The 19234-nt window shown below is 45.1% G+C and overlaps 1 protein-coding gene across 1 annotated transcript in view; it reads left to right on the top strand.

The window, feature by feature from the left end:
- Positions 1-19234, top strand: part of ACTR6 (actin related protein 6) — a 274936-nt gene that overhangs the window by 47454 nt on the left and 208248 nt on the right. Inside the window, exon 4 of the mRNA XM_069239039.1 lies at positions 7111-7234. Coding sequence (XP_069095140.1) covers positions 7111-7234 — 124 coding nt within the window. The remainder of the gene's footprint in view (positions 1-7110; positions 7235-19234) is intronic.

Raw genomic sequence — 19234 nt, 5'->3', positions numbered from 1 at the left:
CATTCCTGAGGACAAGTCCAAACAAACAGCATCTACCTCACCTATCAATAGGATGACAACAATCAAGAGAACAAGTTAATCTTTTCAAGGCCTAGACTGTTACCTGGTCAGTGCCAAGATACCCTCCCGAGTGATAGTCCGATCTACAAATCGGTTTATCATAACAAGGCATGATAATTTAAGACCTGATATTAATGGTGGCTCTGTTGATGATCTCTCATTGAATGGTTTTCCTCTAAGTGGACCACTAGATCAGTGGTTTTTAAACTTTAGATCTCTGATAACACCCACAACTTCACTATGGGAACTCAGCAACTCCGGCCTAAGCAATTTCTACTATTTAGACCTTGAAACAAAACAATGTACAGAAATGCAGCAGCAAGTACACATCAAACACATTTGAAAAATGACAATATTAATTATGAAATATTAATTCGGAAGCAACTATAAAATTCGAAATTGTAATTTTAATGGGATAGTTGGATCTTTTCAAAATAGTTTTTTTTTTTTTAAGGAAACAATGTTGTTAGAGTTCTAGAAAGACCAAAACATATTGTTCCTTCATGCCGTAGACCCCATCCACCCCTCATAAAAGAGAAGCAGGACCACCATAACATTTGTAACTTTGCAGCATGAGGAGGATACCCTAATGTAGTACAGGAAATCATCCTATCCAACAGAGACCTCATCCACCCCCTGCTTTCTTCATATTGCATCGGTCCCATTCTTTGTAGGATAAATATATCTATATTGTTGCTAGTCAGACCATACCTTAACATCCTTTTGCGGACAGTCCCAGCAGCTCCAGAAACTGGTGATATCCCTCTTTGCCACCAACAGATCCACATGGAGGAAAGCTAGCTTATAGCGGTTTGAATGAAAATCCTTGGTGATGTGGAGTAATATGAACTTCAGATCAGGATCCAGTGGGCAGACCAGCACCTCCCTGAGCACTATACCAAAAGTGCTGGAGTGCTAGTCAGGACGAATGGGTATGAAGGAAGTCACTCTCTGCAGCCTCAGATCAGAGGCATACCAGGCAGAGGATCCTGGCAAAGCTTTGAGCAAGTTATATGTGCTCTACGTAGTAACCACATTTGAATTATTCAGAATTATGAAACAGTGGCTTTCACCTGGAGTGCCACCATTGCGTTCCACCAGTCATCTTAAGAAAGATCTTCAGTGTCATAATCCCATACTGCCGGCAATTCACCAAATGTGTTGGGCAAGGTATTCACAATAGTGCGATAAGTCAGAGAGATTTGTTTATGTCCTTTGTTGACTGTGAGCAGCCAGACCATTTTAAAGGTGCTGCCTCTGCCCATAAGAGGGAGAGGGACTGAAGTATGAGGTCATCCTGTAACCTAGCAAGCTGATACTGGATATTGGGGTCCCAAGCTCCACCTACATCAATCGTCAAGTAAACACCAATGTATTTAAAGCAGTCTCTCGACATTGTCAAGAATGAGGCCATGCCAGATCATCTGGACTTATTCTGGTTGCCTAGACCACAGAATTGTAAGGAGGCTTAGTATACCACTAAAGATTTTTAGTATTTGCCGATCATCCGAAAAAAAGAAAGTACTCTGTCTGAGACTCTTTCCGCATCAAGCATCTACACAGAGGTGCTCCCGCTAATCCCCCCCAGTGGCTTGATGGCTAAGGCAAAGAACAAAGATGAGAGATGGATCTGTCTCCTTCCCCTATCCTTTGAAAATTCTTCACAGACTTGTGCACCAAGTCGGACTGTAACTCTCAAGTCACTGTAGAGGAGTTGAATATAGCATATAAAGGAATGTCCAAGATTGGCCTTTTGAGGATCACAGATGTGTAGTCCCAGGCCACGAAATTAAAGGCCTTTTCTAAGTCACCCATGAAGAGTTCCAGGGGACCTTGGAGGCTATGGACAGAAACCAATGTTTTGTGCAATCTGCTGATATTATGTTGATTGGGTCACACTGATATAAACCCACATTGGTTTTTGTGGACTAACGATCTGAGAAGTGTCGGAAGGCGATTTGCTAGAATGTTGGCAATCAGTTTTGCCTCTACATTTCTAAGAGAGCTAGGTTGATATTATTCACACCTATCGAAGGGGGCCTCCGGCGTAGGGATCATTACTGTGTCAGCGCGTCTTGGGTGACACAGTAGACTTCCCTTCTCCAGGGCTTCCTCAAGCATAGCCCTAATTGCAGGAATGTGATGAGACGTTGTAACCCTCAAGAACCCTTGTGGAAAATCTTTGGGACCCATAGGTTTTCCTCCCGGGACCTTTAACAAGGCCTGCACCAGCTCTTTAGTGATTTTCCCTTCCAGTTGTGCCCTCTGGATGTGAGAGAGAGCGGGAAGCGGCACGCCCTAAACAAATTCATTAAGGACCTTAAAATCTGAAGGGCCCCGTGTGGTATATAGTGACAAATAATATTCAGCAAACTCAGGACTTGCTGACCGACAGCCAGTTAACCATCCGTTGAATGAATTGCGGTAATATGGGAGGAGGTCTCTCTACGCTGACAAAGCCAATGCAGCAGATGCAAGGTTTGGTTCCCCCATTGATACACCTGGCTCTGGGAGGGCAATCAAGCTGCCCTCCCCATCTCATCAATACTTGACAGAGTCTGGGTCGGATGTTGACAACTTTGTGCTGGAGGGCTGGATCAGGAGCCTTCTATTTCTGGACCTCCAATCCCAAGACAGCGGCCTCCTGGTCAGCGATCTACAATGTTTGTGTGCAGCGACCAGTCCGATAACTAATGCTTTGTCCCCGTATGTTTGCATTGAAGGCATCCCAGAGGACAAACTCTGGAGTAGTCCACCACCTAACAGATAGTCTCTTGCAACGGCGTTCTTGACAACTTGGCCCAGTTACACACAATTTAATAGGAGAATGATCAGAGAGGCTTCGAACCATGATCTGGTCATCATACACTTGATGCATATTTAATTCTGCCACAAAAATATAATCCAGCCTAGAATTGAATCCATGTGGACGACTAGAGTAAAAGGTGTATCCCCATGTTAGGGCTTAAACCTATGCCAAAACCTACATAAACCCATAGCTTCTATGGAATGTGTCAGTGGGGTAGTGTTAAAGGTCACCCCCTCTCTCACCTGGGACCTGTCTAGCTCAGGGTCTGCCAGACTATTTAAGTTCCATCCCACCACCAAATGATCCATTGTAAGTTGCAAGATAAGATAGCTGAGCTGTTCAAGCGATGGAGAGGGTAGAAATGGGGGAGTGCAAACATTGACTATAGACCAGTGGATATTGTGCGTCATTTTTGTGATGGCTGTGTAGCTGCAAGTGTGTCATACCATGTCTTTGTATTTATCAAAGCCTAGTTTTAGAATCAAACAATATTACCAATGTATTATCACCGTTCAGCTGTGACCATCTGTTTCTTCCACGCCTCAGATTCATGGCGGCAGTCTAGTCTTTGTTTGGTCTATAACAAAAATTGTGTATTCCTGTAAGCTTTGAAAAAAGTTGTGTGTCCAAATTATATCTCCTAAAAGCCTTATGTGAATGTTGAGCTATACAGGCCCAGTAGTGAACCCTGAAGCACTCCACAGATTACTAGTGTAAATTCTGAGACAGAAAGCACTTATTTTCACTTTCTTACCCTCTAGTCAACTCTTGCTACAGCATCCAACCAAGGACCAATAATTCATGGTTCCTGATGACGAAAACCGTAGTGGCGTTTTAGAAGTACTAACAGTCCCATCTCCCCACCATCTCTTCATAACTCTGTATCATCTGTGTAATCCATGTGAATTTGTGATTGCAGTATTAGCAGTAACTAATTTTGAAGGAAATATCAACAATTTTATTACATTTGTCCTGATCCAAACCCCGATCATGACCCACATCACCTGGCACACCAAATACCGCCAGTTAACAAAGCACCACAGCAAGCACCCGGAACGACAATCGCGCCTCAAACACGAACCCACTGACAGAGCCTCCTTCAAATCAGCCCTCAGGATTTATCACTAGCGTCTCAAAATCACCAAACGTGCATCCCTTTTATCCAGCATACAGAACATTGTGAAATCCACCAAAGAGATCATCACCATTATCAAGAAATTCAGAAGCCTGCAGGCTACCTCCAGGGTGGTCACACCTTCCCAAGACGTATGCAACAAACTCTCCTCCACTTCTTGGAGAAAATCAGGACCAAATATGACAACTTAACCCCCCGGCTTTCACCAACCGTATCCCACATCCCTTATCCATTAACCCACTTGACTCAATTACTGTCACCACACCGGGTGCCCCGCTATTGTGCTGGGCAAAAATCGACACCACAGAAAAAGCCATTGCCATGCCATCCATCATATTCAGAGCTCTCTCGGATTCCTGCCCATAATAAATCTTCATATGAGGACTGGACCCCTTATGCTTGGTGCTCACCTCAGTCTCCATCTCTCGCTGTCGACCACCACCTTTCCGGACACCTGCAAACTAGACACCCAGCTACCCCTCCTCAAGAAACCTTTGGCCGATGTAAAGACTTCGGCTAAATACAGGCCAATCTCTCTTCTACCATACTGTGTCAAAGTTATGGACTGCACTCCTTTCGCTCACTACTTTGAGACTATCCTCCTAATCTCAGCACAAGGGAGACACAGCAGCCCTGATCCTCCTGGCCCTGCCTGCAGCATTTGACACCGTCTCCTACCCTGTAGTCACCCAGAGGTTCCATGAGGCTGGATTCCAGGGCCCCTCTCTACAATGGATGCACTTCATCACCGGATGCTCTTAAATGATCAGCCTCACCCCCTTCTAGTTAGGTATCACCAAAATGATCTGCAGAGAGGGCTCTTCCCGGAGCACCACCCTCTTCAAGATCTACATGACTCATCCCACCTCTATTTTACGGTCTCATCGCTTCAACATCATCTCATACGCAGATTATATGCAAGTCATACCATCTCTCTCTTCCAGAGGACGCACTGACCACGCAGTCCAACTTCCGACCATGCATGTTCGATAAGACAAACTAGATAAAAAGAAGCTGCCTTAAGCTAAATGGTGACCAAACTGAAATGGTTCTGTTTGGCAAGCACATCGCCCTATGGACCCTGGCTTGGTGGACCCACACCCTAGGACCCACACCCATTGCAGCCAAAGCAGCCAGGAACCAAAGTATCCTAATAGACAGCCAAATCTCCATTGGCAGCCAGCTAAGCACAGTAGCAGCAACGTGCTTCCACACCCTCAAAATGCTCAGAATAATCTTCAAATGGCTCCCACTGGACACCCAGAGGACAGCCACATATGAACTCATCACCCTCAGACAAGATTACGGCAACGGCCTTTACGAAAGTAGCTCTGACAAGCTCACCAGTAGACCTCAGCTGGTTCAAAAGACAGCTGCAGACTCACACTCAACCTCCCTCTATGAGCACACATCTCCAAACAACTCCACTGGCTGCCCATCCAGAAATTACCAACCTTCATACTCCTCTCGCTCATTTACAGAACACTCCACAACTTTGGCCATGCTAAAAGACACCTCAGGTCGGCTGTACTCCTGGCACAACCCCCACATCTGGCCCACAAAAATAGGACGCTGCTCCTTCTCCCACGTCTCTCCCAAGATTTGGAATGAGTTCTCCCTCCTCACCAGAGCTGTCACTTCCCTCCTTGAATTGAAAAGGAAATTGAAAACATGATTTTGTATCTAGGTTCCTCTAAGACAGTGCAGCTCTCTCCTTCAAGAATGTCTGCATACCCTCCTGGGTGATTAGTGTGCTATACAAATCCTGATAACATTTCAACCCAGACACTAATCGCAAGGCCTGTAGCGTGTTATTTGGTTCCAAGTAAAGGGCATCTCAAATGTGATTTTTGAGGAGTGCATAGATAAAGTATGCTCCCTGATGCCTCTGATATAGTAGTTAGTGGCTGACAATCACAGGACAGGTGTGGTAGTGAAATAAGTAGGAGTGGAAAACAGACCATCTGCAGCAACACATCCTGGCTTATGTTAGACGGAGGCTTCCACTTCTACTGAGTGTAATGTGCTGCTGCTGTTTGTAAGAGAAGCTGGCCCTTCGGACAGACATATTGCGTCAGTTATGAGTGAAGGAAGCTTTTACTGCTGCTGTCAGTGTCATACTGTGTGTGTTTCTGAAGGTGCATAATGCTGCACTTGCTTTGGTCTTGATCTGTGCATGAGGGAACAATGCACCATTCCTGCCTTTATTTTGTGCATTGTGTGCATGTGTACAAAAGCTATTATTACTGCTGCCCACTCTGCATGTGCTGTGCGTGAGCTAAGTTTGTATGATCAGCTGATCGTGTATTGTGTGTGTATGTGTCTGTCCCCCCTGGATGGGGTTGTAATTGCATGGGTGCAAATACAGGCTAGTTAATGGACAAACTGGACTTTGTTGAAGATTTAATTTCTGTATTGTTGCGGCGTTTGGGTACGGTCGTTAGTGGATGTTTTGTATATTGAACATGGGCTGTCTAGTTTTCAATATTGGCTATGTTTAAACTAAATTCGTTATGATTAGTTGACAGTATTTCATGTCATACTTGACATGAGACAGAATTGATCCCAGTAATTGGCAGGATTTTAAATGTACCCTGTAGTTTATGACAATTTTCACAATTCTGATCAATATTAAGTCAAAATCATTTTCTACTTATGCTATCAATATTATATGTAAAATAATGCCCTTTTCCCTACAAAAGTTGTATATCTTCAGATTTATTGTTGCATTGACTGAAATAATATTTTATTCTCCATTTTAGTATCAACAAGTAAACAAGACATTATGTCACATCTATCGGCAAAATGTTCTTGCTATAAAGTTTTAGCTAGTTTAATTGGGAACTCTTGTAGATGTACTATTACTTTGTGTGGTACCACATTTGAGCTTAGAAGGGTTTTTTGCTCAAATTCTCTGTAAATGTATCAATACATATGTACAAGCTGATGTTTATTATTCCGTTTTAGTTGACAATAAATTAGAATGTATTTGATCAGACTAGTGGTGTCACCTTCAACAGAGCCTTCACTGATTTATAACATAGTCACATACAACAGTAGTTGCTAAAGGACTTCGACATAACCGGTTTTCTTTTTTTTCTTTTAGGTGGATTTCGTTGATTCTAATATTATCATCACTGAACCCTACTTTAACTTCACTTCAATACAAGAGTCAATGAATGAGATACTGTTTGAAGAATACCAATTCCAAGCTGTTCTTAGAGTGAATAGTGAGTATTTGGTCTTTCAGTTTTATTCTCCCTACAGCCATTGAGGTACTGGTCAACATTAAATTAACGTTTTAAAAGACACTCCCGCAGCTTAATTGTAAATTGGCCATTTTACAAATTCAATTAGTTACAGCCAGACTCGCAGGAAATAGCTCTATGATTAATCAAGAGACCAAGTTGCCTGAGTGCAGTACTGCGGAGTCCAAATTCACATCTGAAGTCATCAGCAGTTGTGATATGATTTATAGCCTTAATGTTTTGGCATTTTCTCCCTCTGAGCAAAGTATGTGAAATGAAATTTGTATTTTTTAAAGTGATTACACACAATATGACATTCAGCAATTTGTTTTTCCATTTCTAGCTAGTGTTCGTCTGTGGTTTATTCCTGCATATAATTTGTTGTACGTTTTTGTGACAAGCTCAAGCATACACTTTACTGAAGTAACAGAAGTTGTTTGCTCATGGAACCTCCCCATGTTCCTTTTATCTTCAGAAGGGAGCTGCCACAAAGCCATTACTGCTTTCTTTGACTACTCAATTAGATGCCCCTCCCTTGGGTGACCATTCAACCCTCATCACTCTCCCTTTATCCTACTCCATCCCATTTTAAGATCAGACCCTCATTTGAAGTCAGAAGTCCCATGGAACCCAGCATGGCACACTAATGCACCCTCCTCATTGATGGGGACGGCTGATGTGCTTCAGTGCCTCGGAAATGCCAGCTTCTCATGAGTGTGTATTGTACACTGGAAAGACTAGCTAGGGAACTAAATACTAGAGTGTGGCACTAAGATTGAGGATGCCGTTGATATGTTTTGTGAAAAGCAATAAAGTGTATTTAGAAAAAAGCTTTGGTAGGTTGTTATCTTTGTAAAGCAAACTATTATGGAAACTTTGGTGCTTCTCCAAAAAACGCTGAACATTGTTCCTGTTTGACTGAAAATTCTCGAACATTAAATAGATCTTGAGTGCAACAACTGTACCTCTAGTCACAAAACACATACTTTAGAAGTATTTTCTTGAGCTGTATGCTTCTATATTCTGTCTTCTCACACCCAGATTTTCACCCATGTCTTACTGTAGATCTACCTATCTGTGTGCCGCTCATCTTTTCACATAATTCTAAAAACTAGCCATTTGTAGCCTTGTAAGTAAATTGGATAGCATACCTAGAAATTTTATGCGGGATACGTTTTCCCACATATGAGTAGGCCCCCCCTAATTCCTTAACTAAATTATCACTTAAAGCTATGAAATATGTGCTGTTTAGCACGTGTGGAGAAATCTCATGTTTTTAACTTACCTGTTTCAAAGAAGACACAGTGTTCCTAACAGCTGAAAATGTAGTTACTGCTATATATATTTTATTTTTTACTTAAGTTGGCCAACCGATAATCGTTGGTAATAGGCTGTTGCTTGTGTTACTTTACTTTTCCTCCCATACGTCTCAACTATGGAGCATATGTGAAACATCTCTCATCCAGCAGTGCCATTCATTTTCTTTAAGTTGGGTTCCAGTAATTCCTTCTTCCAAACACCGGGAGAGCAATTCTTGAACAATCATTGAAGTGCATGCATAGATTTACATCCTTGTCCAAATTTACTTTTATGTTTTTTTTCCTCAGTTCAGAAGTGTCTCCAGCATGACATAAGCGAAGCTGCTCCAGGCACAGGTTTCCAGTTGTACTACTGGTGATCATATTACAACTCCTGTGGCTTCTGTTTCCCTTGTATGGAAATCTACATAGCAAAGACTTAAGCACAGGGAGAAATGGAACTGCTGTGCAAATGTAAAATAAAATTGTACTGGTTTGTATTGCCATTACAAACTAACAGGGTAACCCAGTAAACCTCAGGGCACAGGTAGCAATTAATACACAAATAATAAAGCCCTGTCATTGCCTACACAAATACTTACAAGATCTTATATTGCTTTAATGATCCCAATCACAAACATTTAAGAAAACATTTTCACATGAGGAAATGAATTAAACATGGTGCCCAGTGAAAAGTTATTGCACACAATATGTATTACTTTACAAAATGGTATATACAATTATCAATAGTTGATTGCTCCAGTTAGGTGCAACAAGTGTGAAAAAGTGCTTGTGCAAAGTGACTCTTGAAACAAGGAAAGTGACTGAAGATAAAATACAAAAGTAAAGTAAAAGAACAGTGCAAAAGCTGCGTGTTAGCTGTCTGGCAATGCAAATGAGACCCAATTCCAACTAGGAAAAATCCTTAGAAGTCCTAGGGAGGGGGAAATAACAGTATGTCCAGGCCATTTAGAGAGCGTAGACGTTTCAACTCTGAAAGCTGTGTGGTTACTCAAGACCATCAGGAAGGGTCTTCATCAGTACGTGGGAAGGACTGGGGAGCAACCTAAATTATCAAATAAAAATGATTTAAAAACAGACCTGCTCTGATTGAGAGAAGTATTGCTTAAGCTCACCAATAATAATGGACAATGAGAACCTCCGACTGGGTGTTTCGGGGGTGAGGCTGGATGGCAAGGTATCTCGTCTAGACCGCACCTGTTTGCTCAAATGAATTATGCATTAATTGATGTGAAAGTCCCTCAAACAATGAAGCTGATGAATGTCAGTAAAATAAATTAATAATACTCAGCTATGCTCCTGGTGTAAGAGTCAAAAGGGTTTCGGGGGTAAGTCATCTTACCCAGTGAATAATTTCAGGAAGCCCTTCCTCTCCCTTCGTTAAAAATGGGCTAGGGGAGAAGGAGAATGTAATTTTGAGTATGGATGTCCGCCATGAGAATAAGGGAAGAGGGTGTAAATTACTCACCCAGAGAGGCTACTGTCTGCAGCTGTCAACGATAAAAGCTCTGGTCGTCTCATTAGATGGGCATGCCACCGGAATGCGAGTCAGTCATAGTATTTCAAGGAAACCGCTGATGATGCGGTGCCAGCTTGCACGCCGTATTGACGGTATGAAAAACCTACTCCCAACATGGCTGTTAACTGCAAAAGACGGTCTAGTGGTCGTCAGGCTGTGCAATAAACAGGATAGGAGCATAGAAATGCAACCAAAACAGAGAATGCGGATCCTGGCTAAAACACCACAAACTAGTGACTGCTTGATTGTGTAAAGACACTGATCAATGTCTAGCAAAATCTTGGTCATATTAGAATAAAAAGGGTTCTACCACTTGTAGATACCTGATAGTGTAAGTACCTACAATTAATGTTCCAACACACAGTGCAATGCAAATTCTAGTTATGTGTTTACACTAATTGCAACATGGGGTATAAAGCTGGCATTTAACATGGAAACCCCTTCAACAATTCTGGGTAGTATGAACACATTAAGTGCACAATAGCACGCATCATACTTCCTTGCAGGCAAAAATGTGCCTTAGTTTTAAGGACTGCCCGTTTATTGACACAATATGGGTAATAACCCAATGTTCATTTTATCCCACAGTGTCTACTGATTTGACATCAACAGTAGAGCCGGATCAAGTAGGCCAAAGTATAGGATGTCGATATTAGTATCTCACAATTAAAAAAGAATAAAATGCATCAGTGGGGGCAATCTTTGAAAGGTGCAACACAAAACTGTTCACCAAGCCATTTGAACTCTGAAAACAATACTGATATATTCGTTGTGAGCCATAATGGAACTGAAATACCCAGTTGACCATATCCCAACTCTAGTTGCACAAAACATCAATGTCTTAACAGAATATGTGGGTGGCAGCTGTAAGGTTAGCAACCAAGTCAAATGTTATCTTACATAGCACAGCATCTCACAATATGGTATGATAAGGGAAGCCATGTAAATGGGACACAATGAAAGTATTAATGTTAGCATTACATAATTAAAAGAGAGGGGGAATTTCATGGGTAAAGCAGAAAACATACCATAGGTCACTCATTATTTAAGTTGTAGCCTGCCTGGCAATCCCCTTCAACTCAATGAGCCCTCCGGAGACTGTGTCCAGAAGGTATATCCACTTACATTCACGCATGCTAAGGATGTTTTTAATATCCCCGCCCCTAGAATTTGCACTCACTTTCTCCATCACAAACCATTTAAGACTCTCTGCAGGGTAGTTAGTGTAGGAAGTTGGCTCTGTATGCACTATTTCAAAGTAAGGAATAGTATGCACAGAGTCCAAGGGTTCCCCTTAGAGGTAAGATAGTGGCAAAAAGAGATAATACTAATGCTCTATTTTGTGGTAGTGTGGTCGAGCAGTAGGCTTATCAAAGGAGTAGTGTTAAGCATTTGTTGTACATACACACAGGCAATAAATGAGGAACACACACTCAGAGACAAATCCAGCCAATAGGTTTTGTTATAGAAAAATATATTTTCTTAGTTTATTTTAAGAACCACAGGTTCAAATTCTACATGTAATATCTCATTTGAAAGGTATTGCAGGTAAGTACTTTAGGAACTTTGAATCATTACATTAGCATGTATACTTTTCACATAAAACACAATAAGCTGTTTTAAAAGTGGACACAGTGCAATTTTCACAGTTCCTGGGGGAGGTAAGTTTTTGTTAGTTTTGTCAGGTAAGTAAATCACTTACAAGTCTCAGGTTTGGGTCCAAGGTAGCCCACCGTTGGGGGTTCAGAGCAACCCCAAAGTTACCACACCAGCAGCTCAGGGCCGGTCAGGTGCAGAGGTCAAAGAGGTGCCCAAAACGCATAGGCTTCAATGGAGAGAAGGGGGTGCCCCGGTTCCGGTCTGCCAGCAGGTAAGTACCCGCGTCTTCGGAGGGCAGACCAGGGGGGTTTTGTAGGGCACCGGGGGGGACACAAGTCCACACAAAAAGTACACCCTCAGCGGCACTGGGGCGGCCGGGTGCAGTGTAGAAACAAGCGTCGGGTTTTCAATGGAAATCCAGGAGAGATCAAGGGATCTCTTCAGCGTTGCAGGCAGGCAAGGGGGGGGGCTCCTCGGGGTAGCCACCACCTGGGCAAGGGAGAGGGCTTCCTGGGGGTCACTCCTGCACAGGAGTCCCTTTCCTTTAGGTGCTGGGGGCTGCGGGTGCAGGGTCTTTTCCAGCCGTCGGGAAATGGAGTTCAGGCAGTCGCGGTCAGGGGGAGCCTCGGGATTCCCTCTGCAGGCGTCGCTGTGGGGGCTCAGGGGGGACAACTTTGGTTACTCACGGACTCGGAGTCGCCGGAGGGTCCTCCCTGAGGTGTTGGTTCTCCACCAGTCGAGTCGGGGTCGCCGGGTGCAGTGTTGCAAGTCTCACGCTTCTTGCGGGGAGTTGCAGGGGTCTTTAAATCTGCTCCTTGAAACAAAGTTGCAGTTCTTTTGGAGCAGTGCCGCTGTCCTCTGGAGTTTCTTGGTCTCTTAGAAGCAGGGCAGTCCTCTGAGGATTCAGAGGTCGCTGGTCCTGGAGAAAGCGTCGCTGGAGCAGGGTTCTTTAGAAGGCAGGAGACAGGCCAGTAGGACTGGGGCCAAAGCAGTTGGTGTCTTCTTTCTTTCTTCTGCAGGGGTTTTCAGCTCAGCAGTCTTCTTCTTCGGTAAGTTGCATGAATCTGTTTTCCTAGGTTCAGGGAAGCCTTTAAATACTAAATTTAAGGGCGTGTTTAGGTCTGGGGGGTTAGTAGCCAATGGCTACTAGCCCTGAGGGTGGGTACACCCTCTTTGTGCCTCCTCCCAAGGGGAGGGGGTCACATCCCTAATCCTATTGTGGAATCCTCCATCTGCAAGATGGAGGATTTCTAAAAGTTAGAGTCACTTCAGCTCAGGACACCTTAGGGGCTGTCCTGACTGGCCAGTGACTCCTCCTTGTTGTTCTCATTATTTTCTCCGGCCTTGCCGCCAAAAGTGGGGGCCGTGGCCGGAGGGGGGGGGCAACTCCACTAGCTGGAGTGTCCTGCGGTGCTGGCACAAAGGGGTGAGCCTTTGAGGTTCACCGCCAGGTGTGACAGCTCCTGCCTGGGGGAGGTGTTAGCATCTCCACCCAGTGCAGGCTTTGTTACTGGCCTCAGAGTGACAAAGGCACTCTCCCCATGGGGCCAGCAACATGTCTCTAGTGTGGCAGGCTGCTGGAACCAGTCAGCCTACACAGATAGTTGGATACAGTTTCAGGGGGCACCTCTAAGGTGCCCTCTGGGGTGTGTTTCACAATAAAATGTACACTGGCATCAGTGTGCATTTATTGTGCTGAGAAGTTTGATACCAAACTTCCCAGTTTTCAGTGTAGCCATTATGGTGCTGTGGAGTTCGTGTTTGACAGACTCCCAGACCATATACTCTTATGGCTACCCTGCACTTACAATGTCTAAGGTTTGGCTTAGACACTGTAGGGGCACAGTGCTCATGCACTGGTGCCCTCACCTATGGTATAGTGCACCCTGCCTTAGGGCTGTAAGGCCTGCTAGAGGGGTGTCTTACCTATACTGCATAGGCAGTGAGAGGCTGGCATGGCACCCTGAGGGGAGTGCCATGTCGACTTACTCATTTTGTTCTCACTAGCACACACAAGCTGGTAAGCAGTGTGTCTGTGCTGAGTGAGGGGTCTCCAGGGTGGCATAAGACATGCTGCAGCCCTTAGAGACCTTCCCTGGCATCAGGGCCCTTGGTACCAGAGGTACCAGTTACAAGGGACTTACCTGGATGCCAGGGTGTGCCAATTGTGGAATCAAAAGTACAGGTTAGGGAAAGAACACTGGTGCTGGGGCCTGGTTAGCAGGCCTCAGCACACTTTCAATTCAAAACATAGCATCAGCAAAGGCAAAAAGTCAGGGGGTAACCATGCCAAGGAGGCATTTCCTTACAGTTAGCTACAGTTAAATGTCTCACTAGTGGGGACCCCTGTACTTTACACTGTATCTGACTGCAGTGTTGCAGTATTCTTGCTTTCACTTTTTCACGTTTGTCCCAGGTACCATTGGTCGCATGGACATTTTGTGATGCAAATAACGTCCGTACTGCACTTAGCGTGACTGTGCAAAGTATATTTACAGTTGTGTGAAGTCCTTCAGTGTAATGGTGAGGGCATATGCTTTATATCTCCCACAGCTGAAGTGTCCAAAAATGCGGCTATGGTTCCAACATGTAGGCATATCAGTATTCATCTATGATTTAAGCAAAGCACTTGCGACATGGTCCCTGACTGTAAAGCGTTCATGGGTTTGTCTTGTACTTACAGCTCATCCGATACAAGTCCCCAATTTCTGTTAATGATCTTTTTTCTGTCATTTACTCTTTGTACAAAAAGTAGTGACAAAGTTCACTCTTTGCTGTGGATTCTCAGTTTTCTCTCTAGGTTCAAATACTACTTCCCGAGGGCAATACTGTGCCCGTTTTCTGGAGTGTGTGAATGGAGACCCCGGGGATATTCACATTCTTGTAATTTACTCAAAAGAAAGCCCAACTCCCTAAAGTAAAGATTTTGCTAGATATTGCTCAGTGTCTTAACATGATTAAGCTGCTACTAGTTTGTGGCATTTTAGCAGGAACCTGCATTGGTCGCATTTCTGTGTACCTGTGCTGTCTATTTCACAGCCTGACGACCACTGGACCGCCTTGACGGCCATGTTGGAGGTAGGTTTTTAATGGCATTAATACGACATGCACACCGGCACCACGTCATTAGCGGTTTCCTTGAAATACTATCCGTGACTTGCACTCCGCCGGCATTCCCATCGAGTAAGACGAAATTGCGGACTTTAGCACTTTGGGACAAAACTGTTTTTCCTGTGTTTTTGCAGTGAATCATTGTAACGCAAATATTTAATTTAAAGGAGAAGTAATGCAGGCTGTGTAGTGTCTCCCCATTGGCAGTGTGTCTGATGAATGTTTGTTAAACTGTTTTAAGCACAAAGTCTGTGTATTGCATTCTCACTCACATCCCATTGCTCTGTCTCACATCTCATTACTGATCACACTCGCTGCCAGAATTCTTTCTTGTTACAGGACTATTAATAGGTTAAAAAATAAGTGCTATAGTCAAATGTTTTAATAGGCACATTCTTGCATACAGTACAGAGTCATTCATCGACCCCTTACTGAATACTATGACATTGTAGGGTTGGTCAACCATCCCAAGAGCACAGTTCCTCTTGAAACATATATCATTTTGAATTACATCAGATTTATTTGTAGCCTTGCATTCTAAACCCCCTGAAATGCGATGCCTTAAGTAACCTCCCCATGGCAAATGTCTCACTTTTTCACCCCTGACTGTTGAACAAACTCCACGTGGTATTCTAGGACATTAAATTTTGGTGTTCGCATTTTAACTATAGGCTCAGAAACCCCAGCAGTAACGTCCAGTTGGGTAAAAAGAGAGGATTTGCTGGTATCGCACATTACAATGGAACACTCTGCAGTGATACACTTTTGTTAGTATGTGCATAGTCTTGTAAAGTTTACACCACTGTCCCATGTGCATGGAGACAGCACTCTTTCCACAGGAGCCTTACACTACACTTTGCACTGAATTTTTAAATCCTGGGTTTCCAAGTCAGCAACATTGACTTGGTTTATGTATCAAACAGTTTTACCCATTCTCTGTGGGTAAATGTGATGGTACATATTGGCCAGTATTCCTATGAGCCTGCCATTTCAGCCATCAGTGAAAGATAAAATAATTTTAGATTTTTTGGCAGTGTTTAATATTACCAGATCCTCTACAGTCTATAAACTAATTAGGTAAGATCTAAAATATGCTTCTGATGAACACAAACTACCTGTGGATTCCTCACCTTATGAATTCATCCTTGCGCCAGCATCCGACGGAAAGTCTTCTTCCTAGCTCTCCACGTCGACGAGGACGTCACAATTGCACGGCTCCACGCGACTCCGTCTGACATCACCGTGCCAATAAAAGGTCCTCGCCGGCGTGCTGACGTCAGTTTCCTTTTTTTTGTGCCTTCAACGCCAACGGTTTTTTCCTGCCTCGTTGGATAGTGTGTAACTTTGGTAGTTACAATGTCTCCTCCCCGAGAAAATCAGGTTTCAAGCCTTGTAATGAATGTGGCGGTAGGATGTCAGTCACTGATCCGCATGAGACTGCCTTTGGTGTCTTAGCTCTGAGTACGATGTCGAAGGGTGTGGATCGTGCCAGAGTATGAATTCCAGGCTATGGCCCCTGCTGGTGCACCGGTGGGTCCCATGGGGCCATTAGCTTTTTCACTGGGCTCCCCGGCTCCATATCAGATGAAGCCATTTATACCGTTTTGCCCGGTTGAGGTTGCCAGGTCGACGTCGATGATGTCTCCTCGTGGTATGACGTCACCATCTAGATCCCTGGCGCTGTTGCCATCTCCGTGTCAGCCGACATTGATGCTCTGCCTGGCCAGCTGGCTCCTTTACCTGTGTGCCAGCTGACTCCGAAGAAGGCGCTCTTTGAAGTCCGTGTCGGCGCCGGGTCCGAGGGATGCTCGTATCCATACATCTTCTTCTGGTCCTGGTCGGGATTCGGAAGCGGTGGATTCGATGTTGACGCCAAGGTTAGAATCCTGCATGAGATCTCGGAGAAGGGCCTTGCGTCTCCTTGAAGAAGAAGAATACCGGCGGTTGGAAGAGGGTGAGCTTATGGAATCTTTGGAGGAATACCAAGGATTTGGGTCAGCCAGTGGGCTGGGTACTTCCCCGGAATGGGACATTTCATCTCTGGGGGAGTTTATGGAGGAGGCAGCGTCATTCCACTCGGTCATTAGAAAGGCAGTAGACTATTTAGACCTGCCTTTATCTGCAGCAGAGGTAAAGACAAATGTGCTGACTGAGGTGCTGCATCCCTCTACATCCTCAGCTGATCCTTTGCTGCCCTTCAACGAGGCAGTGTTGGAGCCTATTATGGACTTGTGGAGGAAAACAGTTTTGTCTTCGGCTGTTAATAGAGCTGTGGCAAGGAGGCATAGGGGAGCACCCGGGGATCCTGGGTTCCTGTCACGTCATCCAACCCCGGAGAGTTTAGTGGTTCAAGCGTCTTGCTCCACAAAGTCTGCTCCTGGTTCGTTCCCTGTAGCCCCATCTGATAGGGAGTCCAAACGAATGGAGCAGTCTTCAAAGAAGATCTTTTCGTCTTGCAGCATGGCACTTAAGGCTGCGAACGTTACCTGTGTGCTGGGCAGGTATGTCCATGCCCTTATGGACTCAGCCAAGGCTCTGGTCGGGGATCTGCCACAGGAAGCACAGAGGCCTTTTGGAACACTCTTTTTGGTTGTACAGGCTGCGGCGCAGCAGATTATACAATCTGGCCTTGATACAACAGACTCAGTTGCTAGGGCGATGAGGACATCTGTTGCTACAAGGAGGCACGCGTGGCTGAAGTCCTCTGGATTCTCCACGGATGTACAGACCACCTTTCTAGACTTGCCCTTCGATGGTGAAAGACTATTTGGGGAGAAAGCTGACTCTGCCCTTGAACTTTTTAAGGAGAGCCGAGCTACAGCAAAGTCCTTAGGCTTACAGGCTACCCCTGCTGCCCCTTATAGGTCTTTTCACAGGTTCAGAGGTTTTGGTCGTGGGGCGGTTTTTCGGAGGCCCCAGTACTCGGCCCAACAGCCTGCCAATCCATCTTATCGACCCTTTAGAGGGTGTGGGAGGGCTAGAGCTAGAGGGGCAGACCAGCAACACCCTTCTTCGTCATCCTCTTCCTCTGGTGGACAACAACACTTTATCGAACATGCCTCTCCTGTAGGGGGAAGGCTTCGTCTTTTTCTCTACAAGTGGGAGTTGATAACAGCAGACTCCTGGGTGTTGAATATTGTGGAGAAAGGATATGCTCTCCCCTTTCAGGAGTTCCCTCCGCCCTTTCCCCCCGTTCCTCGTTTTATTCAGAGGACCATCTTCTGTTGTTGCAACAGGAGGTTCTGGCCATGTTATCACAGGGTGCGATAGAGTTGGTTCCGGAGCAGGAAAGGGGTCAGGGTTGTTATTCAGGATATTTCCTGATCCCCAAGAAGGATGGTCGTCTGAGACAGATCCTAGACCAGAGGATTTTGAATTGGTTCCTCAAGCAGGAGAAATTCAAAATGCTGACTTTAGCGCAGGTACTTATGGTGTTGAACAAAGAGGATTGGATGGTGTCTGTCGACTTGCAGGATGCGTACTTTCATATCCCTATACTCAAGTCGCACAGGACGTATCTCCGGTTTGTGGTGGGGTCGCAACACTACCAGTTTGCGGTCCTTCCGTTTGGGCTTACTTCAGCACCTCGAGTTTTCACAAAGGTGATGTCAGTGGTTGCAGTACATCTCAGGCGGAAGGGAGTAGCGGTATTCCCTTACCTGGACGATTGGTTGGTCAAAGCCAAGTCTCCAGAGCTGGTGCTGCATCACCTGCAGGTGACAACCCAGTTGTTCGATCTGGGGTTTTCGGTAAACCTGCCCAAGTCTCACCTGGAGCCCTCTCAACGCCTCCTGTTCATAGGGGCAGTACTAGATACAACATTGTATCGGGCCTACCCTCCGCCTCACCGGATTCGGGACATTCAGGCTCTGATTCCAATGTTTCGGAATGGAGCGGTTGTCCCAGTCCTCAAGGTCTTACACCTGCTTGGTCTGTTTGCTTCTTGCATTCTGCTGGTCACTCATGCGTGCTGGCATATGAGGGCTCTTCAGTGGTGCCTCCGCAGGCAGTGGTTTCAGTACAAAGCGGATCTTGAGGATTCAATAAGGATCTGCAGGGATACTGCAGCGGATCTCCAATGGTGGGCAGTGGACGGCAACCTTTCCCAAGGAAGGCCGTTCTCACTACCACCTCCACTGGCCACAGTTGTTACGGATGCCTCCACTCTGGGGTGGGGTGCTCATCTGGGAGATCTGGAGATCAAGGGTCATTGGTCTCCGGTGGAACAGATGTTTCATATCAATCTGTTGGAACTGCGGGCGATACGTCTGGCTCTCAAGGCCTTCCTCCCTTCCCTTCGCGGTCAGTCGGTTGAAGTCCTCTCGGACAACACTACAGCAATGTGGTACTTAAACAAGCAGGGGGGGAGTAGGGTCGTACCTTCTCTGCAGAGAAGCTCTGCGGCTCTGGTCCTGGGTTCAGGACCATCAGATT

The sequence above is a fragment of the Pleurodeles waltl genome, chromosome 6 (genome assembly GCF_031143425.1).
Source record: "Pleurodeles waltl isolate 20211129_DDA chromosome 6, aPleWal1.hap1.20221129, whole genome shotgun sequence".
NCBI classification, from domain to species: domain Eukaryota; kingdom Metazoa; phylum Chordata; class Amphibia; order Caudata; family Salamandridae; genus Pleurodeles; species Pleurodeles waltl.
This window is presented reverse-complemented; position numbering and strand designations above follow the sequence as displayed.